The sequence below is a fragment of the Schistosoma haematobium genome, chromosome 1 (genome assembly GCF_000699445.3).
Source record: "Schistosoma haematobium chromosome 1, whole genome shotgun sequence".
NCBI classification, from domain to species: domain Eukaryota; kingdom Metazoa; phylum Platyhelminthes; class Trematoda; order Strigeidida; family Schistosomatidae; genus Schistosoma; species Schistosoma haematobium.
The window spans coordinates 5,306,320-5,330,714 of NC_067196.1; the positions used below are offsets into that span (position 1 = coordinate 5,306,320).

The following is a 24,395-nucleotide window of genomic DNA, read 5'->3' on the forward strand; positions in this document are numbered from 1 at the left end:
TACGACAAGCGATTTTGAGTTTTGTCATCAAACATCTTAAAACCGTTTATTCCAACTGTTTTTTTCTATGCCCGACCTAGAAGCCTACATGTCGACATACAGTAGAGACTGACGATAGATAATTTGACGAATTGATACCATTTTTTCTTCTTTTGATTGTTCCGAGTTCATTTCTTCAGTGAGCCAGACACTTGAAGTGATAACTTTGAAGCACTTCAGTTTTAATGATTAGAAATGATTAACACCTTTTGATTTTTATGGGAATAAATCTTATTTTGTTGACTACTTTCCCCCGTTTTATGTTTACTATTTTAATCGCCTTTAATGGTACTATCTTAATATCGAACTGTTTATACTACTATTTCTAAGGTGATTGTAAAGATCACAATTGATTGATCACTGGGTGGCGATCAATGTCATGCGTGTTTAGTCCTTATTAATGCAGATCGCCACCCAGTGCTCAATCAGTTGTGATTACATCTCAGTCCTACAGGAGGTCAGTCGTGATGACGTCTTTGACTGTGAATCTGGGTGACACGAGATCGAGTCCGCTAGGGAGCACCAGTTTCCTCAAGATTACAGGTACACCTTGCTGACGAGTGCCAAGTAGCACGAAACCCGGGTCCAGAGTTTCCTATCGACTACCTCCAACCACCATCTGATTGTAAATATATTTACATTCAATAGAAGTAATTCTGTGTCGTTTTCTTTTTGCTGTTTTAAAAATAGACGGAATATACTGATTGAGAAAAGAGTAATCTCTTAAGGAATTAATCTTTCTTATTTTAACGATATTGACGATTAATTACCACAATTTGTCGGTGTGAAAACATCCATTTAATTAGACATTATTCAAGATACATTTAGATACTGAACATCGGAAGCTAATCAATGTGATGAAATCTAGCCTCCTGAATCGCGACCAATAACTCCAATGAATTGTTTGTTGGTCTAATTAACGTACCAATATGGTGCACTATATTGTATTTTAATTAGCCTGAAATAGTTAACTAAAGTACTTAGATTATATAAGTTTTGTATTTGTTTAAATTCATCAGTAGGATTTAAGTTGAACACATTTTCTATACTGAGTTGTATTTGAATAGTTTAAATGAAAAAAAATTGTTGTATTCTGATCATCTTTGGTGATTAAACTTCCTATTCTAAACGATGCTGTGATCAGACATCTTTGTTTTGATCGATTATCTTCATTTGATTTTTGGAAATAGTAGTGAAATGATTAATTTCTATTAAGTCATTGTAGAAGATGTTTTTCACGAGTTAGTCAATGTTCTTGAGTTCACGAGTTCTCTCGTCTAGATGATAATCTCATCTCAACATAATTGGTTGATTTACAGTACCTTTCATAGATTGACTACGGTTACTAAATATACATCTACTGTGGCCATTATGACCTATAATTTTCTCTATTACATACAGTTTCACAGAAATATAATAATATAATTTACGTGAATTTAGGGTAACATATAATCAAGTAAAATATTTGTGAAACTGTTAAAAATGTGATATCTCATTGGAACAGAAATCATTCATGTCAAAAGTCGACTATTGTAATTCAGTGAGATATAGTGATAAAAAGAGATGATCAGATAATGATTTTGTCCTAGTATATGATTGTTTATTTAATCTGGTTGGCGTTTTTTTAGTAAGATTTTTTCTACGGGATGAGGTTGCCGACCTCGTTTACCCTAGCTTGGGACCGGAATTATCTCTAGAAAATCTACAGGCGGAGCTGAAACGTGAAGAACTACTACAATCATCATCAAGAAGGTAAAAGTATTCATAAACTGTTGTCTACGTTAAATACTCAATATCAGCATCAGCAACAAGCTAGCTTCCAGCTGAAGAGGAAATTAGGAAAAGACGATGGAAAATGCTAGGACATACATTACGGAAATCACCAAAGTGCACCACGAGACAAGCCATAACTTGGAATATTGAATGGAAAAAGAGAAGAGGAAGGCCAAAGAACACACTATATCGTGAAATAGAAGCAGATATGAAAAGGATGAATAGGAACTGGAAGGAGCTGCAAAATATTGCCCAGGACAGTGTTGGATAGCGAGTGCTGGTGGGTGGCATATGCTTTTCCACGAGGAGTAACAGGAGTAAGTAAGTATATAATTGTTTACTACCTTCGAATGATCTACTGATTGTTTAGTAAGTTTTCAGCAATTCAATAACAATATTATGGTGAATAACTAGTACGACTATTGTAAAATTAAATTCTTTACGCCATGTTCTAATCAGTTATGATGGTAGAAATCCATTCCGGTTGTTTGAAATTCCATATCTTAATTACATCTAATTGAAGTCTTAGCTCAGTCAGACTGATAGTAGTTCGTAATAATTAAAACAAAACCCAATGTGTCATCAAATAAAAATAATTAGAATTCACTGAAGAAATTTTCCTTTACAATGAAATCATTTACTTAAGCTGTACATTCGTATTTGTAGTTGTTTGGTAAATATATGCTCATAGAAAAGTAGAAAAGATCGCATGACAAAGGGATTCGAGACTCGAAATATCAAAGGAGGTTGAGTTATAATCAGAACGTGAGAGTAGTGTAGGAGGATGAAAATAATTTACGGTTGAGAATTATAAAAGATAATTGTCCACTGAACAGATATGAAGAAAACTGAGTAGAATTAAGGTCGTAATGATAAGTGAATAATAACCATGAAGGACTTTTGAAGGATAGTAATAACTGATTATGGTTTAGAATTACAGAACAGTAAGCTAGAAAGGAAAACAAGAGCAAAACATAGTGGAGAAGGGAATGAGGGCTAAGGAACAATGACAGGTTGGATGTGTCGTTTGTGCACAGTGAATTTGTGCTTGAATTGGTGAATCGCTAATGCCTCAACAGTGCGTAAGTTTTTGATTCGGTCTCCCTTCGATGTAGTTTCTTTAATTGTGTAGATTATTTTGAAGGAAGATTCATTTGGAGCGACGTGTTCAGAGATTTTTAGATGTATGTGTATTGAACTGCTGACTTTTTTTCCTTCTCCTTTAATAGTTAGCGTCAAGTGGTTTTGTGCGGCCACTGTGACCTGCCCCGCAGGAGCAAGTAAATGTATTGACACATCCGTGAATGGTAGGCCAAGAGTTCGGCATCTATGTCTCCTTTAAATTCCATATTCGTAACAGGTTTTCCTTTAAACTGTGAGTGCTTTTTAAAGATGTTGTCATTGTGTTAAATTTCTATCGTAGAACCTTACTGGACAACCATTTCTGATGCTTCTCTGTTGAATATGAATTAGTTCATCACCTATTGTGTCACTATATCATATTCGCCTATTCCTTAAGAACAGTTGACTAGTCAATATGTAAGATGGATCCTTACAGAGATCTATACATAAAAACGTCGACCTGGAATGGTCAGTTTACGAATTTCCATACCTGGGTCCATTCGAGTTTAAAGCGAAACTTAATTCACTCCCTATCCTCTAGGATCATTTAGTCCAAGTTTTTTAAGTGGCTGTTTCACCATACGGCAGCAAATTCGTCTTGTGCAATTTCAGAACCGCACAATACCAAATCATTTTAAACTAAGTTAGCATAGTAAATTATAACGAATAAATAAATGAGGGGTTAGTCTCATGCCCAGGTGCTTTTCCACAATTCATTAGTTAAGTTACATTACTTAGACCTTAGTAAGTAGTAATGCTATTAAATAACATACATTTATTCAAGCAACATGAATTCTAAGATTAAATGTCAAGTTGGAACAAACAAAGAGAACTGTTCATAATATGAATTTTGCTCTTCCCAAGAGTGAAACGGTTTTTATCTTCCCAACTACGATTTTGGGTTCTGACCAGAATGAAATTTTGAAATATAAGAGTACTTTACAAGTAAATGATCCAGTTAGTTAACTGACGAACTCTGCTGTTTAATGGTGTGCAGACTAAGTTATCAGCTGGAAAAGTGGAATGTTCCATCATTCAACGGGAAAAGATCTAGATGCCGTAAGATGGTATTATTAATTCAATGATAATTTATTCAGTGATATAAAGTAATTTGAGTACAACCAGTGTCATGAGTGGATGTTAGTTGTGCTTACTTTATAATGAGAAGGGGAAGTGATCTATAACGCCTAAACATATGGATCTATATTATTTATGTACCATTCAGATGTATCTAGACATGGGTAGTTGTTGGTATTCACGATGATTGCGTACAAAAAACACATGCTACCAACGAATCTGAAATTCTCAATCCCAATTTGAATAAAGCTATTATGAGGCTGATGTTTTTAGATCATGTACGTTCTTTAATCAATATTATATATATATAATTCAACTAGAGTTTACCTTTTGGGCTAGTGGGGACTAATTTCGTACCAAGTTTGATAAATAATGCGACTGACCAGAAATAACCATCTCTTGGAAAATGCTGCTGAAAACAATGGAATGTGATAAACGAAATCACAATAAGAATAGCCTGAAAAATTTAAATAAATGGCCAGTGTGATACTGTAGTTATCTACGTCTAATCAAAATTTACTGATGTAACAGCAGTTTTAATTTTCAAAACCACCATGACGAACGTTCATGTGACAATTTGAGGATTCAAACACGATGCTTTCTAGCCAGCTTACTAGTATAGATTCATGCAAGTTAAATTTATGATCTTGTAGCTAAATGGAATCAACAACAAATAGCTCGTACAGCGGACTGTAATGTAAACTCGTTTAATCCTGTTATTCTGAAACGACGATGAACATTTGCAACTCCGGTGGATGGTTCTTGTTTGTTCGCATTCTTTAAGCCAGGTGATTTCATTGAGCTTTCTTTGTGGTTCTGGATTAAGCTGTCAGAACTTACGTTTTGTAGAAGAAGGGAGGACCTATATGATGTTGTCCAGAACGACAGTTTCTCAAATAAACCACATATCTCGACGAACACAATAACACTAATATTTAATTATTCATCTTGGCATAAATGAATGTACTGCAATAACATTTGAGGGCAAACAAAATCACTTTGATTATTAATCTATAGTGAATTCATATAGATTTGAACTCAGTCTCTCCAATGAAAAGCCTTGACTATGAATTAATTTCACAAATTAAAAGGAGAGAAAGTTCCCTTGTTTTAACTTAATATCTCAAACAGAAATTCGTTATGAGAATAGGTATATTTTCAGAATGGGTTTTGTGGAGATTTTTAGAAATTTCACTGGTTGAAATCCTGAGTCAATTGAAGCTAGACCACCATGGAAAACCTGGAAGCACTGGATGGTCGTTTCGTCCTGGTATGGGACTCCCCAGTAATGCGCATTCACGATCCCGCACCTCGCGAGATTCGAACCCAGGACCTACTGTTTTAATTATTACTACAAAGGATTGATGGGAATGAATGCTTACTATTGAGAAGTTCCGTACTGACATAAAACATTTGCTTATTGCTTTCAGGTTCTTAAAGGTCGTTGAACTTAATTCATTTCATAATGTGATCTGTTTTAACTAGTCAATATTAAATAAACTTACTTTTACTCTTGTATTGCACCTCAGTAATTCAGATTGCGATAACCATCTTTCCAAACTTGAATTATTTGTTCTATCAATGGAATACTGATTTTGTGATGAAAAGTCCTTCAACATACTGTCATCTTGATCATATTGATCTAAACTAAGTAAATCATCTATTGAACTGGTTACAGGAATGGAATTCATTTCATCACCATATGACATTGGAGATGATGTATTCAAATGAGAAAAACTACTGGATTGACCTGTGAGACTACTCGGTGAAACTGGAATTTCCTCATTTGTTGCATTAATTTCATTTTTATGGTGATTATTTTGATGTTGGTGTTGGCAATGATTACTTGTTGCTTCATTCTTGATCGGATTGTGTAACGCATTATCATTATCACCATAACTTTTAATTTCAGTACAACTATCAATACTACTAATATTACTGTTAGTAGTAACAGCACCAATACTAAATTTAGTCGTGATAGTTTCATTATCAAGTTGCCTTTCAGTGTTTTGACACTCAGTTCTTTCTTCATTCTGTGATACATTTATTTCATCAGACTTTTTCCTAATATCAGCTATAAAAGTTTTGAGAGAAAAGAAAACCAGTCAACAAGGTAATTTGTTAGCTAATCTATGGATTAAATTTTCTATGTTTAAAAATTAGTAAACCACTGTCTGAAGTAGCTTGTTTGATACGCCCATTTTGTGATCAATTCTGTTAGCGATCATTCTCTTCCAGATACTTTTTCAGAGGTCTAAAGAAAGGTTCATGAGATTGAGTTGGTATAAATGTCACATTCAGCAAACGTTGTATTGAAATATTGTTCATTTTAATGATACACTAATACTTTCGTCTCACTGGACTAGATACTTGAAGGTATCAGAAAGAGAATGATCTCTTTAGATCGTTTGTTTCATTTTCAATGTGCTATTTGATTCAGTATAACACTGATTTACTTCATTTAGATATTTATCCAAGATATGATATTCTTGTATTAAATCAACATGAACTATGTTTAGCAATAACATGAAGCGTGCGATTTCTCTACAACTTCATAAAGATGTCGTATTACAGATTAATAATCAAATGTATGTGCAAATCAACAGATAAATGAGTGTATTTTTTCACTAGATTCGTCGTGTTTTTGATGTTCATAAGTCTTCACTTATGCCAGTCTTCCATGTTCTTCACTCACATCATGTCAATTGTAATGGCTTCTCGTTTCAAGTATAAGTGACGGGTATATAACATTAAGCAGCTCAAAATGATTCACAGAAAACCTTGATATTAAATTTGTGTCCAACTGATAACCATTACCGTAGTGTATCTTAAACCTATAAGAAACAAATGCTGGATACGAGATTAAAATCACAATAAGTTAAGGCAACAATCAGAAATATTACCATCGAGGAATCCTAACAGCTAGTGATCCTTTCGATCACTTGCATCATTCATTGGTCCAAAAGGTTAAATATTTCTGGATATAAACTGAATTTTACAATGTAGTAAGATTCGCATCTTTAAGTATAATTTTTTGCATAAAAATTAATCTAGTCACTAATGCTTTTGTCAATGGATGAAAATAACCAGAATCTTAGAATACATTAGTTTCCGTAGTTTCATTTACAGGAAAATAAACAAAATCCATCTCTAAAACATTTCTCTCTACTGCTTACTGCTGACCAGAACGCTGAATTACTTTAGGTTAGAGGTTACATAATCGAAAAGATCGATAGAATTCGGTCAAACCTAAGAACTAGACCATGTTAATTTAACTCGATGCCAAATACAGATATTAATCTCTCAATATTTTGCTAGCGATTATTTTAGATCCTTGTGTACAATATTAATAATTGATTAGTCAATAAAAAATTAATGTGGGATATAATAAGAAAAACCAAATAAAATGGACAAGACCATTGTATAAGAGAGTTACGGTAAGTTAATTATTCAACTAACCCTCGTTACGTTTTATATACCTCTGTTAGGGGAAATCTGACGACTTACGAAATCCGTACGAGTTTCTAGTACTTTTTTCACTCTCCATAGACACAACTCATTACTCAGTCTTATATTCTCAATCTATTTAGGTTGTGTTATGAGATAGTTATAAAAAATTTCAAATTTTTTTTAGAAACCCCAAGATTTTGAAGATCGCTTTTTTAGCTGAAACTCCTTATTTCATTCAGAGTTCAATTGTTGAAGATTATGAAAGTCTAGAAACCTACTTAGAATTTAACACCTTCCAAAAAACTGTTTATGGCAAATATATCATATGAGTTAAACGTTTGAAGTTTCTATAGTAGTTGAACCATAAAGATGATTTATTTTAACCAACTTATTATCATAAATTAAAAGAAAATTGAGACGGCTTTTTTGACGATTGTAGTAATTTAATAATTGAATTCATGAGTCGATTGAAGTTAGACCACCATGAAAAACCTACAAGCACTGGACGGCCGTTTCATCCCAGTATGGAACTCCTCAGCACTGGGCATCCACGATTCCACCCCGCAAGATCCGAACTCAGGACCTATTAGTCTCGCGGGGCGGGATCGTGGTTGCTCACTATTGAGAAGTCCCATATAACGGCGTCCAGTGTTTCCAGGTTTTCCATTATGGCGCCTAACTTTAATTGACTCATGAATTCAATTATTAAGGAAATTCTATTTTATTAATAGATAACATAAATATATCAATATAATTTTACTAGATGTAAAGAGATTCACATATATATGGAGGCAGGAATTGATATTCCATTAACTTACATATATTACTTAATGTCCCGACCACTTTATCGAAATACATTGTCAATTTTTTATTGGTAACATTAATTTTTTTTGATTTTGATATCTAATAGAAAAATGTACAAATAGAAAAAAGAAAGAAAAATAACAATCGTGAAATGACAATGAATGTTGATAGATGCACACTACTTGTTTGGGGTCCACGTGACGATCCTAATATCAATGGTTGGAGACTCTGAGTGACATGGCTTAAAATAAATCACAATGGCGTAGGTGTATACGCTCTCTGTCTTCTCTTAAACTATGAGATTAAAATCGCTTTATATCTTTCTGCACTATCTCCTTATATGCAATCTTTCTTTTATATATATTACTACCATTGAATGAACTATTTCTATCAATTCGGTGTTCATCTTGTTGTGCTAATGATGTCTGGCAACTTGGACCGATGCATATATGTGCCTGGTCCTACGTTGTAGCTGACTGACTGAACGCAAAGTAATGAATCAGGAAAAGACAAAAATTTATAACACACTCAATCATGAATATTGTAAAATACTGGTTTAATACAAAATATAACTAGAGCTTGGGACAAATATATACCAATTGAAGATGTAATGACTCCTATTTATACTATGAGTGGAAAAAATGAACAAAACAGAAAGTAATAAATAAGTATACTATACCAAGATTGGGATTGATAGTTTCAAAACATTAGATAAAGACTTAATAATAAATATGTTCTTTGTTATATCCCAATAAGTAGAAAAATTGTATTTCTAACGATGTTTCGTAACTTTATGTAAGCCACTTCTTCAGAGTAAATAAACAACCAAACTTTAAATTAATACAAGTTTAAATAGTACAGAGGAAATAATGCAAAATATTTTTTTAATACAATCAAAGCCACAATAGGTCTGAATATTGTCAATGTCAAATAATATTTGGTCAAGATGAATTTGCATGATAGGCTAAAACTGGCTTATCTAGATCACGAATCACCATACGTGTTGTTAGACTGTTTACCTAATAAAATAATCACAGAATCGACAAGTAACAACGAGGATTCTGAGCAAGTGACTAAAAATGGTTAAATGGAGCACCATCAGTTACTCTATTTGGGATATTAACAGTTACTAAAATAGTAGTAATAGTCTTAAGTAATATGCTATCCTTCCTTGTCTAGATCTTTTGCTTCTAATGTATGAGCATTATATTCATTTTTTATGCTGAGTATATAAACTATTTATTCCTAAACAACCCGCCGAGTAATATAAATCGAAAACATATCAGCAAAGGTAAATCATAAAGGAACGATGAATCTTCGACTGAGGTGAGTGGTTTTAGTAGGCTTCGCCTGTGGAATTATTCGTTTTTATAGATTTTTGAGCTAATAGGAGAAGACAATGAGAAAATTGGATAGAAGTATAGAACAGAATCTCTTTGAACACATACTAGAAACCCAAACAATGAACTTTCGCAATAGCGATGGTTTCCGAAAACAGTCCAGGCGAGTTTCACTAGTTTACTAAATCATCTATTATGGTTATAGTACTTTATAACATGCGGCATCTTATTCTCATCTAGACTAGTCATATATATTTATTTTATCACTAGAACCACACACAAACTCATTTTTGGTATAAGATACATTTAATAGTTTGATCTATCAATAGAACAAGGGAACCTACTCACACGAAATTTGTCTAAACAATAACATTATTCCTAAATCTCTGATTATTAAACCACTAGAACGTTCATGACGATCTATTCATATTGCTCAATGTGCATCATGAGTCTTTTTGCAAGAACGTATTCACAAATGTACTTTCACATCAGAAAAATACCGGGAATGCATTAAAAATTTAAATGAGCTGATCGAAGTTTTAATTCCCATTCAATTATATACTTCCGTTTTCGCCGTATTCAACAAAAGACAGACTCATTATCTAAATGCATCAAAATTCAGGCAAATCAAGAAATTTGAAAGGATTAAAAAAATTACAAGAAAAGAAAAGATCACTCACAAAAACTACTTTTAATGATTTACAGGTAGTTCATAATCTCTCAGAGAGAACTCTTAGTATCCATAAAATCACTCTACTAGAAACAGCACTTAAATTTACATAGAAAACCTCTCAGTACTCTAGAAATCGTCACAATTCTAGAAGTCGTACTCGAAAGCTTCCGGACAAGCAATTGCATATCTTACATCAAAAAACTTCTGATATATTGACCAAACAAATATTCCTTCCACCTTATGTTTCCAAAGAAGAATGGAAAACTCTGCTTTCACTGCAGAATGATTGAACGATTTTCATTACCAAGGCTGACAAAGGCAATACAATAGGGGTCATGAACAAAAGCGACTACGAAAAAAAAACTCATAACTATCTATCGACAGGACTATAGTTAAAGACAGACTCAAAAAATGTTCAAATGACTAAAAATAAAGTCAAATCAGAGACAAGTGAACTTCTGAAAGAACTAAAGCCATTTATTGGCGTTTCCCTATGGTTTACTTTATACCCTAAATCTAACACCATATCGCGCTTCTATGGGCTACCAAAAATTCACAAGCCTTATGTCCCTTTAAGATCCATAGTGGACTTCACAAATACTCATACATATGCTTTATTTAAATATCTAGACAGCATTCAGAAGCCACTTCAATACAAACTAGTCAATGTTGTGAAGGATTCATACGAATTGAAATCAAGGATCTTGGAATTATCCATCAACAAATACGAAACAATGGTAAGCTTTGATATGGCATCTTTCGACACTGGTATTCGAATCGGTAGATGTTTAGACTTCGTCAGTGGTTTACTACAGAACGATCATATTCTGTCTAACAGATGCATATTAAACATTAGTTTTATCACGAAATCCCTCAAATTGTGCTTAAATTCAACACTTTTCACATTCAAGGGGACTTTATATAAGCAAACGAATGAAGTAGCCATGGAATCACCAGTATCTCCGATTGTTGTAAATTTATTTATATTTCACATTGATTCGTTTATTTTTCCCATCACCATCAAACTACGCATCTGGCTCAGATGTATAGATGATACATTTCTCATTATTTAAAAAGACTTCTTAGAAATTTCTCCAAACACATAAACACTCTCTCAGAACACGTTAAATTCGCTTTCGAAAAGGAAGATGAACATAATGAACTAACATCCTTAGTATGTTTAGTTAAAAGGAATTTCAATGAAAGTTTAGATCTAGTCATATACCAAAAAACCAACACATTCAAATCGACATACTGATTTTAACTCTGTACGTCCTTTTAGTGAAGAACTTTTTCTTACTTACATACTTACGCCTGTTACTCCTAATGGAGTATAGGCCGCCGACCAACATTCTCAAACCCACTCTGTCCTGGGCCTTCTTTTCTAATTCCATTCAATTCTTGTTCATTTTTCTCATGTCTATCTCCATTTCTTGGCGTAATGTGTTCTTTGGTATTCCTTTGTCCTTGAGGATTCTATGTGAGGGCTTGCCTTGTGACGCAGTTGGATGTTTTCCTCAATGTGTGTCCTATCCACTTCCAGCAATTCTTCCTGATTTCTTCCTCCGCTGGGATCTGGTTTGTTCGTTCCCACAGTTGGTTGTTGCCAATTGTGTCCAGCCAACGGATCCGAAGTATTTTGTGTAGCAGCTATTAATAAACACTTGTATCTTCTGGATGATGGATTTCGTAGTTCTCCAGGTTTCTGCCCCATACAGTAGAACTGTCTTGACATTTGTATTGAAAATCCTGACCTTGGTGTTGGTTGACAGTTGTTTTGAGTTCCAGATGTTGTTCAATTGTAGATATGCTGCTCTTGTTTTGCCGATCCGCGCCTTCACATCTGCATCAGACCCACCCTGTTCATCAAAGATGCTGCCCAAATATGTAAAGGTTTTAACATCTTCCAAATCTTCTCCGTCAACTGTGACTGGATTGTTGCATGCTGTGTTGTATCGGAGAATCTTGCTTTTCCCTTTGTGTATGTTGAGACCTACTGCTGCTGAGGCTGCTGCTACACTGGTCGTCTTCTCCTGCATTTATTATCGCGTTTGGGATAGAAGGGCCAGATCATCTACGAAGTCAAGATCGTCTAACTGCATCCTAGATGTCCACTGTATCCCGTGATTCCCTTTAGATGTTGATGTCTTTATGATCCAGTCGATCACCAGGAGAAAGACAAAGGGTGAGAGTAAGCAACCTGAAAAACTTTTTCTAGCCCTAAATTTTTTTTGTTTGAGAAGAGCAACCAAAATCACTACCTCAGAAAAAGAGAATATAGTAAACATTCTACGTTTAAATAAATTTTCTAAAAATATAATTTAAAACATATTAAAACAAAACTATCCGTCTGTAAATAACAATCCTTATGGAATTCCATGCGTTGATACCGCAGTTTTACCTTACCGCCAAGGTAGGACAGAAGAATTACAACGGATATTGCAAACTTATAAAATTAAAGACAATTAACACTCTAACAAACGCTTTAGAATTAAAGATAAAATTCTCTTCACTTCTACTTAAAATTGTGTCTATAGATTAGGTTGTGTCAACTGCGATGAGTTCTGTATTGGAGAGTCTTCCTGATAGATCTTAACTAGTGCCAAGGAACACTTAAGTTACAAAAAAACCTAACAGTCATGTAGAATTGGCAGTACATGCTAATTTCAAGAATCACCAAATTGATGTTATATATATATATAATTCAGAAAGGCTTTTCCAACTATAAAGACAGGCGAGCGGCCGAAGCGTTTCACATAATGCTAAATCCTTTTGCTCTCAATAGGAAAGAAGGTTTGAATATTCATCTAACCTGGACTGCTTATCCCAACAACAACATTTCACCTAGCTTATTCTATTCAATACACACCAACAAATGCAAGTCAAGAAAAACAGTGTGGTATCAACCTCTGCATCAGTAAGCCTCAACATACACAACGGAAATACAAACATCCTCAAATACAACACGGAGAATACCAACACAATCATACTTGATGGAGAAACTTTGGAACAGGTGTGAAGTTACACGTACCTGGCTCATCAGCATCACCGATGAACGTGGAGGATCTGATGCAGACGTGGAGGTAAGGATTGGCAAATCAAGAACAACATTACTACAGTTGACGAACATACGGAACTCAAAATACCTGTCAACCAAAATCAAAGTCAGAATCTTCAAAACAAACGTCAAGACAGTTCTGTTGTACAGAGTTGAAACATCGACAACTACTACAACCATCATCAGAATAATGCAGGTATTCATAAACAATTATCTACATGAGATACTGAACGTCAGTTAGCTGGATACCATCAGCAACAACCTACTGTGGGAGGGAACAAACCTATTTCTAGGTGAAGAGGAAATCGGAAAAATTCACTGGATGTGGAGAGGGCACACTTTGAGGAAATTATCAGACTGCATCACGAGGCAAGCGGTAACTTGAAATCTTGAGGGCAGACGGAAGAGAGAAATATCAAGGAACACACTGCATCTGGAATCGGAAGCAGACATGAAAACGTTGAATAGCAACTAGAAACAATTGGAAAGGTGACCCCAGTAAAAAGTTGATTGAAGAATCCTAATCGGCAGCCTATGCTTCTCTATGTGGGGTAACAGGAGTAAGTAAGCAATTAAGTAGTAGTTGTTTTAATATTAGTGGTCATTGTGGTAACTAACATTTTTATTTCAACACTGATTACTATCGCTCATAATCCTAGTTATATTATTAGTTATCACGAGTACTATACATATAAAATATGGAATATATGCATACCGCCGAATTGATTTTAGCTTTAATCAATCGATCCGAAGAAGTTGAATTATTACAGTCAATATCATCAGTATTCCGATCTTGACTTTGTTCTTTGAACATGTTTCTAAAATTAAACGATAATAAGCCATGTTTAGCGTGTAATACTGATGATCATCGAGTAAATGAGTCGGTGACAGTTTCTGTAATAAAGGGAAATTAATTGATTGGTAATTAAAAACCAGATGTCTCATTATGGCAATTCTCAGCTATTCACATTCTTAGCCTCCCATAAACTAATTTATATCCCACAGTTAATATGCAACTTAAACACCAGTAAATTAGAAATGTAACGTGTTCATTTTGAAGCCTAATGATTCTAGGTTCTTTTGCCAGGTAGGACATTAGTGCTCATTTCCAGAGTCCTCAGCTGAAACGTAAGTCTATTTTGATGATCTTTATAATTTAGCGGCTCCTCAACTGATGTCAATCTGTTTGGGCATAATTAAATGAAAGCATAACCTACTGTGGTGTGACGACGTGCTGATCTAAAGCTGTTGATATTATTTTGATACTCACTTCCACTTGAACTAGGCACTGATAATGTTCAGTGAATGATTAGCAATTACATTATCGGGTTTGGAGGGTATACTTGCAAATTACTATCAGTGACGATATTAACTTTGAACTTGTCAAATTTTGGTGCGATAAAAGGGATAAACAATTAAAAGTTGAGATTAATTGAAGGTCTGTTATTGTTGAACAAAATAATAATATCTGTAATATGTCAAATACAAATACTTTGCACCTAAAACAAAATTCCATGAACAAATCATACGCACAAGATGCACATATACCAACAAGAGACTGATCAATTGCAGTCCTAAATAACAGTTGGAAGATACAACACCAAGTGAATTTAAATTTCACCCCATTGCACAAACAGGTGGGTATCAGGACTCAGTAGCTGAGTGGATAACGCGATGGCGTTTGAAGTGAATGGTACTGGGCTCGAGTCCCAGAGTAAACCCCAACTCTGAGATACAGGTACGTCTAACTGAAGGGTCCCAAATAGGACGAAACGCGCGTCAAACTGGATTCCACTGCTAGCCACCATCCATCTTTGCTTATAATGCTTGTGAGTTGAAGCAATATCGAGGCACTCCTCACAGCATGCACATATACCAGCAAGAGACTGATCAACTGCAGCCCTAAGTAACAATGGGAATATACAAGTAAAAAACACCAAGTGAATAAAAAATAACATAAATATCAGGAGGCGGGTGGACAGTGGTGAAAATACAGGCCTTATAATCAGACTTTACACCTCCAAGTTATCATACATTAGAACTGTCTGAATAAAACTGAATGGATTTATGGTATTATAACCAGTCTTAGGCTAAGTCGCTCCTTTTATTTCTAATATCTAAATAAAGTACGGAACTCCCTAAACAGCTGAGTTTGTTAGCTAATCACCTTATGAAATTTTACGATGTCTTTGATCCATCTTGTGGTAAGCCTTTTACATAACATACTTCTACTGTATAATACAATACCCATCAGACTATATCAGGGATCAACATGAATACTAAATCACTTAATATTAATAACTAACTCAATTATCATTTGAGTTATTGAAACCGGCTTGATAAAATTAATTGTGGAATTTACACAACATTACAAGGAATTAACTTAGATAGTCTATTTGGCCAACATTGTCTAATCCATTTCCTTCAAGGTGATATCTATTAGTCATATGACACTTTACATCTATTAAAAAATTGAATGGTTACTTTGTCTTAATTATATTTCTATGCATGTGAGTGACTGAGTGTGTAAACCAAAGAGAGAGAGAGAGATGGTAATCATATGTAGGTAAACTACAATACAAAAGAAGAATCAATTAATTATGCAACGGTTATTAAGGCAACTATGAATGAATGTTTGAACAGGTTTTTTTGAAAAGTAAATATTCAATATTGATTAAAGTAATTTAAATACATATATATATTGATGGATATAACTTAGTAACTACAGTCAACGATTATAACAAAATAATCAATATCATATTTGAACATTAAAATGTTTTAGATTCAATTTTGTAAGCAATGATGGATAGTGGCTAGCAGTGGAATCCAGTTTGACGCGCGTTTCGTCCTATTTGGGACTCATCAGCTGGATGCCAATAACAGACTGATCAATTGCAGTCTTAAATCTCAATGGGAAGATACAAGCCAAACAATACCAAGTGAATTCAAATTCACCCCATTGCACAAGCAAGTGACTATCAGGACTCAGTAGCTGAGTGGATAACGCGATGGCGTTTGAAGTGAATGGTACTGGGCTCGAGTCCCAGAGTAAACCCCAACTCTGAGATACAGGTACGTCTAACTGAAGGGTCCCAAATAGGACGAAACGCGCGTCAAACTGGATTCCACTGCTAGCCACCATCCATCATTGCTTACAAATAGCTTGTGAATTGAGGTAATATCGAGGCATACGCACAGTATGCACATATGCCAATAAGAGACTAATCAATTGAAGTCTTAAACCTCAATGGGAAGATACAAGCCAAACATTACCAAGTGTTTTAGATTCAGTTTTGGAAAAAAAGGTTTTAAATGATAAAATTGAAGTTCCAGTGAAATATCCTATGACTAACAATAGTTTACCACAAAAAACATTTTTTTTCTTTTAAAATGATCACTGGGTAAATTTTGAAAATTATGCACAGAACATACTTTTATTGAACAGAAGTAAATATGTTAGTGAAGTTGTTTTGAAGTATTACAAACATTAAGGAGAAATTGTTTTTGTACATCATAGATCAGCTTCAATATGACAACGGCTATTAATCAAGTAATATTGGACAGTATTTCGTTTTAGTTTATGACTCCTTTGCATTAAGTAACCAAGATATCATCAGGGTTAAGTTCAAGACCATCAGGGTTAGCGGTAAGCTTGTAATCTAATGATTAAAACTTCTAACTGATCATATGTATTTTCATAGGTGATCGTCGCCTCTTTATGTTGAGCACTCATTGCTAAACCAGTAAGTTCTGATTCTGATAATTGATTATGTCTCGCGCCCCCACTGTTGAGAGGTTCCATATTGGGACGAAACAGATATCTAATGTTTCATATTTTCTGGTGATAGATTCAGTCAATAATATACATTAGTGTGACTCACATTATGAAATTTTACTCCCTAGAGTAAAGACATGACGTGATCTGTTGTTACACTTATGTATTTTTGCTGAATCCTCATTAAGATCAAGCAAAAACGAAGCACAAAATTATGTAGTACATCAGAGGAATAGAATACTAGTTTTTAGCTTCTGTTCCAGTAAAGTCTTCAAATTATATGGAACATGTGCAATATTTCAGTTGGTCGGTCAAATATATCGATGCAACTGAGTTTATTTTGATACATTACGTTATCATAGCTTCTAGCTGTGTATATATGTGAGCATGTTTTAAAAGTACCATGGTAGATGACAGCTATATCACCTGAGAATAATTTTTCTGTAAAGTCTCTCCAGTCATCACTTCGCTTCTTGAAACATAAACAGAAAAACTAGTCAGCTTCAGTGCAATGACGTAAGAAGTTATGATTACATTGCTGCTGAATGTATTTCTGTTCCAAAAATGTTTACATGTATTTACGTTTAAATGGATGAATTATTATTAATATTATTGATGGCTTTATTTGGTACAAAGTATTTTAACAAGTTTCCTTTTCTTATTGCTTGATCCATCCTGACAATAAGCATTGAAATCTTGTAGTGATATTAGTCAGTCGTCTTGTAAATCATTTTGACCAGGATTCTTGATTTGTGATTAAACCACAAATACGTTACATGTTTGGACTTAGTAAGAACTGAAAACGTTGCCCATTATTGATCAGCAGTTAGAGTTCAGTATTTCAAGAATCGACATCTAAATAATGTTCATTCTTTCCAATGCATATTGTCAGACACCATGATATGTCTGATTGTAATTTCTTGTGCCTTGTGAAGTGATAGGCTCAATGGGTTATGTGATTAATCGACATGTTAAAACAAACAAAAAGGGAGACTGGTTCAAATATCTAGATGGCAGAAACCGGTAGCCCAGATATTCAAGCAGGCCACGTACATGAATTTCCTCCGAGTTATTATTTGGATTGATTGGTGCACCTAACTAACATTCCATAGACGCTAGACATTATATATATATATATATATATATATATATATATATATATATATATATTCACAATATACGTTTTTATCTGTACAGATATGTAAATAGGTAGGAAGTTCATACATTACGAATGAAATGAGAGAGTATTAGACAGTTGTTTCTAATACTATCTGTTGTTTAGTGTACAACAAAACAATCTTTTATGAAATCCTATTTACTATAAAAACTATTACTTAATTCTGTGTAAACTAACTGCTTCATATAAGTTTATTATTATGCCTGGAAGATTTGAAAGTTCTCAATTGCGAGTCTTGTTTCTTGTTCCATGGTTTTTCACAAAATTATACTTTATCATCGTAGTAACTCTTATTTAAATTGTAGCATTTTCCAGAACAATGCAATGGATCAAACTATCATATATTCATATAAATCAATTAAAGGTAGTTGTAAAGGCAATTGTGAATTACATTTTTGATTACTTCCTCCAGATTCAGTTTCTTAGTAACTGTATGCAAAAAATTAAATCCATCAAGATAAGTTGTGGTGCTTGTATGAACTAATGATTCCTTTATACTTGATGTCTGTCTGATTTTGAATTCCAAATACAATACGTTTGTTCATGCTCACCAAGTTCTTCTCGGTTTAAATTGCGTTATTCCTGGGATTCCTAGTTTGTACAATAGTTCAAATACTTCTAATCATCACGTAATTATAGTTTAATTTCTTAATACATTGTTGTATCTATAAGAACTTTCTGATCAGAAAGTTGTTATTAACCTGCGAACCAGCTATAAATTATGCATTGTAACTATACCGTTTTTTAACAGCTGAATTGACGAGTCGATCTAAGCTAGATAACCATCAATAACTTGGAAGCACTGGACGGCCGTTTCATTCTAGTATGAGACTCATCAGCAGTGCGCACCTGCGACTTGCACCCAAGACCTTCGGTCTCGAGCGCGAACGATTAACAGCTAGATCACTGAGCTGGCATCTAACAGTGTTGACGTCTAACTTCAACTGACCCATGATATTGAGCAACCCTTCATCCAATATCTAAGGCGAATAACTGTCTCACACCCGACACGGACTGCACTCCACTGGTCACGGCTTCTCTTTCAAACTCCAGGAAGTTCATCTTAAAACTAGTCATTAGTGAGCACATGATTATAATCAGTATGACGATTCATGGAGATCGTAGAGTTTTCATAGTTGAATTCGCGAGTCGACCTGAGGTAAACCACTATTAAGAACACGGAAGCACTGTGCCGATTCTAATGTCTAATGTTGAACTGTAATATCTATGCCTATTTCAGACATGTTATGGATTGTTTCAGTTACTTGTCTAACTACAGTGATTAGTAAATTTTCTGATTGCAAATAAACTACCACTGCTGATGTTGGTCTCATCCCTTTTGTGCTAATGCATATATGATTACTAGTGAGAACCAAGTGCTAAATCTTTCTTTCAAAAAACATGAATAAACTTAAGTGAATATTACATTTGTTCAAAAATTCTTTAAGTTTATGACTTTGTACTCCCCTTTAATAATCAGTAAGTTCACTTTACAGAGTTTTCACCTAGTAATTTCACTTTGAGTATTTGTCAATTAAGATAATGAAGAAGATCTATGACTACAACAATACTTTGTCCATTGATTGGGATTTTAGAAACAGGAAGTTCTACAAATTCTAGTTTTACTAATATAAGTTAGAAACAAACCTCCTATCTTAAAATGTCTGTCGAAATTTGTGCAAATTTTTCACATTTTAGAGTTCAGTCCCCAAAACCTCGATTCATTCAGTATTATAAGTGTCTAGGAAAATATTTACTGATGGGGATTTTGTTAAGGTATTCAGTAATACTTGGATGTCAGTTATTGCTATCGGAGGTTAGGGACCTAGAAAAATTCAGGATAACTAGGAAAAAGTATGTGCACGAAAATTATTAGTCATTGTGTTTTAACAAAAGCCTATAGATTACAATTTGATGAAAATTGAAGTTCAAACATAAGCTGGTTTATCACCAACTAATTAGTCTAAGTCTGACTACATAGCTCTGTTCGTTAGTAAAATGCTTCATAGACTGATCATGAGTTTGGGTTTAGCCTACATTAGCTTTCTTTAAATTCGCTCCTGTACCAGCAAACAGGTAATAAGGCCCATTAAATATACAAAAATAACACACAATTACGGAATCCAATAACATAACCCACATGCAAATGATCGATTTAAAGGATTAAAAAAGAGAGAAAGAGAATAGAAAAAATGTAGATATTTAAGAATTGAACACAGATAAAGCCATTGTACCTATACTGAGAAAACTCTAGATAGAGTATAAAAAGCAAATTAATTTTTTTGACTTCAAGTGAAAAGATTGTGAATTCATTTGGTGTTGTTTACCTGTATCTTCCCATCAATCTCTTGTTGACATATGTGCATCCTCTGCGGACTGCCTCGATATTGTCTTAAGTCACAAGCTATATAAACAATCATGGATAGCAGTGAAATCCAGTTTGACGCACGTTTCGTCATATTTGGAACTCGTCAGTTAGATATACCTGCATTTCAGAGTTGACGTTCACATCTAGCCGACGAGTCGTATATAGGACGGAACGCGCCTCCTAAATTCCATTGCTAACTACTATCTATGGTTGCTTATAAATAGATTGTGGCCAACAGTTTGATCTAAGACATGAGTTTCGTTCTATTTACATACATAACTTGATCTGTAAGTTTTATCTATTCTTAGTAAGAGAAACAGGTTCGTAACATGGAATAATTTCAAAAAAATAGATTGAAAAAAAAACTGATTTCTGCTCCTTAACTTTTTATAATTTATTTCCAAAGTACTAGTAAATGAACATTGTTCTAGAGTTCCATACAAGGAAGAAACAGCCTTCCAGTGCTTTTAGATTTTCAATAATGATCTAATTCAGATCTCTCTATGATTTCAATGGAATTTATTAATATAATTTAACAGTTTAAACTGGATGTGTCACTCAATTTCGTGGATGACTTAAAGTTAAACATTAACACCATTGGATGACAGACGGTTTAGTGGTCAAGAGGTTAAGCGTTCGCATGCGAGACCGATAGGTGCTGGGTTCGAATCTCGTGAGGCAGGATCGTGGATGCGCCCTACTGAGGAGTCCCACAATAGGACAAAACGACCATCCAGTGCTTCCAGGTTTTCCATGGTTGTCCAGTTTCAATTCACTCATGATGTCAACCGTTAAAAGTTATTAACTAAGACATTTGTTAAGAAGTTGTTCTGTTACTTATTATCACAAAAAATGTATGTGAATACATTCAGTGTAAAGTAATTTACAATAAAGGATTTAGAATGGAAGACATGTATTTCGCAACTGTTGACGCACCCTACTATATTGCAAAAAAAGTTTATATTAGTTTCCTGTTGTTGTATTTACTATTCAACAGACTAAAGAAGATATGGGCATCATGTCGAAAAATGGACCAAGTAGGATGATTAGTAATATGGTTAGTAAATTTAAAATCTGTTTTCAATACGGATTGTCATCAACTAGATGGTTATTTAAAGCCATAGTAGATATAAGTGGATGTTTACACTTCATTTGAGCATTTTCAACTACTTGCACTTTCAACTTGATACGTAGATTTGTGAGTCAGGTGAGTAAATCTATACATTTCTCTCTGATTTACAGAAGTCAGTTAGCTAATGACGGCTCAGTGGTCTAGTGGTTAAGTGCTCGCGCGCGAAACCAGTGGGTCTTGGGTTCGAGTCTCGCAGGGGGCGAAGTCGTGGATGCGTACTGCTGAGGAGTCCTGCAATAGGACGAAACGGCCGTCCAGTGCTTCCAGGTTTTCCATGGTGGTCTAGCTTCAACTAACTCATGATCTCAACCATTGAAACTACTATAATCTCCACAAAACCCATCTGATATTAATGGCACTATAATTGAACGACTTATAAACATTTAAGGGTTTGATTTTAAGCTAAAATCAATGTACAAATGATTGGAAACTATGAATAGTTAGTGAATCAATATACTTTACTCTGTTTAATGAAAAATAGAAGTAGAGATAACGGGTTACTATACATCATCCATGCTTTAAACTTCAACTGTTCTCGTATATCGTCGTTCAATAATAACCTCTGTTTTTAAATGTTATTTTGCACCATTAGTTAATTTCAGAATGAATATATATTATGAATCATAAGTTATTGTTTATAAGTATCGATGCCATGGTTGGAATTGATAGTTTCAAAGCTTTGTTTTCCTATGAAACTTATAAGGATTGAACACCACCGACCCTACCGGAAATCTAATCCAGGTTCTCCAAACTCTGTGACCAGAGTTTAACTTATAGTCGACTGAACTGCCATTTTTCTTCTTATGTTTCTAATATGTACTTTAACAACAATATTTACTTTTCAAAATAAATCACTAAAACAATGCCGTAAATATTGATGTTATTGTGCACAGATAAATAACGTTTCATAATGAATGTGTACATGTACTGATTTGTATTAGGTCTAAAACAGGAAACGGTGATACATAAATATAAAAGTTAATGTTTACATATATAAATGAAGTAATGATTGAAAAACAATAACTGATTATTTAAAGTACTAGTATAATGATAAGTTTTGGATGTAATGTTTGCGTTGTCACACTGAAGTCTGGATAGTGTTCGGTTCTCCTGAAAACCAATGTAAAATTACCCTGACCCACAAGAGTATATTATATATGATTTGCAATATTCTGTTATATATATTCTCTGGATGAGAATAAGTAAAATGATATAGGAATCGAGTTTTATAAGTGTTTCAAATGCTAGAAAAATATACGATCTAAGTGGGTTGGAGAATACTGGTCGGAGGCCTATACTCCATTAAGAGTAACAGACGTAAGTCATCTTTGTAGACCAATGGTTACATTTTTTGACTATGATTCAATTATTTAAGATAGGTTTAATAAACACCTTATTATTATTAAATGACACCACTTTTATTAAGATATTAAGCTCAGTTAATTATAAATTACTTTGAAGCAAAAGACAATAACTATTGTTTACATAACATGATCATCATCTACTGTACAAAACAATTTAAATATTATTTTTATGTAGCATTTCAAAAGAATTCTAATTAACCATATTTAAACGGACACATTGAGTAATATCACAGTATCAGGATTTACCGCCTACATCAAAAACTATCTTCATGAAAATTTCATTTGATGTTGTTTTGCTGGTATCTTCCCATTGTTACTTAAGAGTGCAATTCATCAGTCTCATGTTGGCATATATACATCTTGTGCGGATCGACTCGATATGATCTTAACTCACAAGCTTTTTAAGCAGAGATGGATGATGGTTAGTAGTGGAATCCAGGATGCGCGTTTCATCCTATTTAGAACTCATCAGCTGGATGTACCTGAATCTCAGTGTTAATATCCACTCTGGGACTCGAAACCAATACCGTTTGTTTCAAACACCATCACATTATCCACTTAGCTATTAAGTGAATATCACCTTCTGGATGTAGGTATATCCGGCTGATGAGTCCCAAATAGGATAAAACTCTCATCAACATTGGGTTCCATTACTAACTAAAAGTAAGTTTATTACCTTATTACATTCATTTCAACTAAATCAAAATCGAAAATCATTATTCATACTCATTATAAGTTAATAAATAAGAGAAATTTAACTGTAAGGAAATTTACTAGATTCATATTATGGACACACAATATGATTAACTTACCAAAGTAAAAAGACGTTTTATTTTAATAATCAAGTTACATGAATAAAGGAGGATACTGGTTTCTTTTCTTTTCTTTTCTTCTTCTTCTTTAAAACTATTTATATGAGACAAATTGACAAACAGGCGTACATACTATAACATAACAACTACATAACAACACTCATTCATTCATTCATTCACAAGCATTAATTAAATAATTTATGAAGATAAACCAATTATATAGAAGAACTAATCGATCCATTCAGTAATCACTATACTTACATAATTGGATACTCATACTAATCACTATGTACTATTATATATATATATATTTTTTTTTGTTGATAAAACAATAATGGATAATGTAAAACCTTATTGTAATTTTGGTATTAGTGTTTTATATATCTGCATATTATTAATTGTAATTATGAAAGTATTCCATGATCATATGA

At 33.8% G+C, this 24,395-nt stretch overlaps 1 protein-coding gene across 3 annotated transcripts in view; it reads right to left on the reverse strand.

The window, feature by feature from the left end:
- Nucleotides 1-24,036, reverse strand: part of MS3_00010025 (uncharacterized protein) — a 77,760-nt gene extending 53,724 nt beyond the window's left edge. Inside the window, exons 1-5 of one of the 3 annotated variants that reach the window (XM_051218355.1) lie at nt 23,965-24,036; nt 14,052-14,154; nt 8,280-8,364; nt 5,517-6,085; nt 4,339-4,423 (exon numbers count right to left, since the gene is read on the reverse strand). In XM_051218355.1, the coding sequence (XP_051072978.1) occupies nt 4,339-4,423; nt 5,517-6,085; nt 8,280-8,364; nt 14,052-14,150 (838 nt within the window). In that variant the 5' untranslated portion in view covers nt 14,151-14,154; nt 23,965-24,036. The remainder of the gene's footprint in view (nt 1-4,338; nt 4,424-5,516; nt 6,086-8,279; nt 8,365-14,051; nt 14,155-23,964) is intronic. The other 2 variants (XM_051218354.1, XM_051218356.1) reach the window with 2 other exon arrangements.
- Between the last annotated feature and the right edge of the window lie 359 nt (nt 24,037-24,395).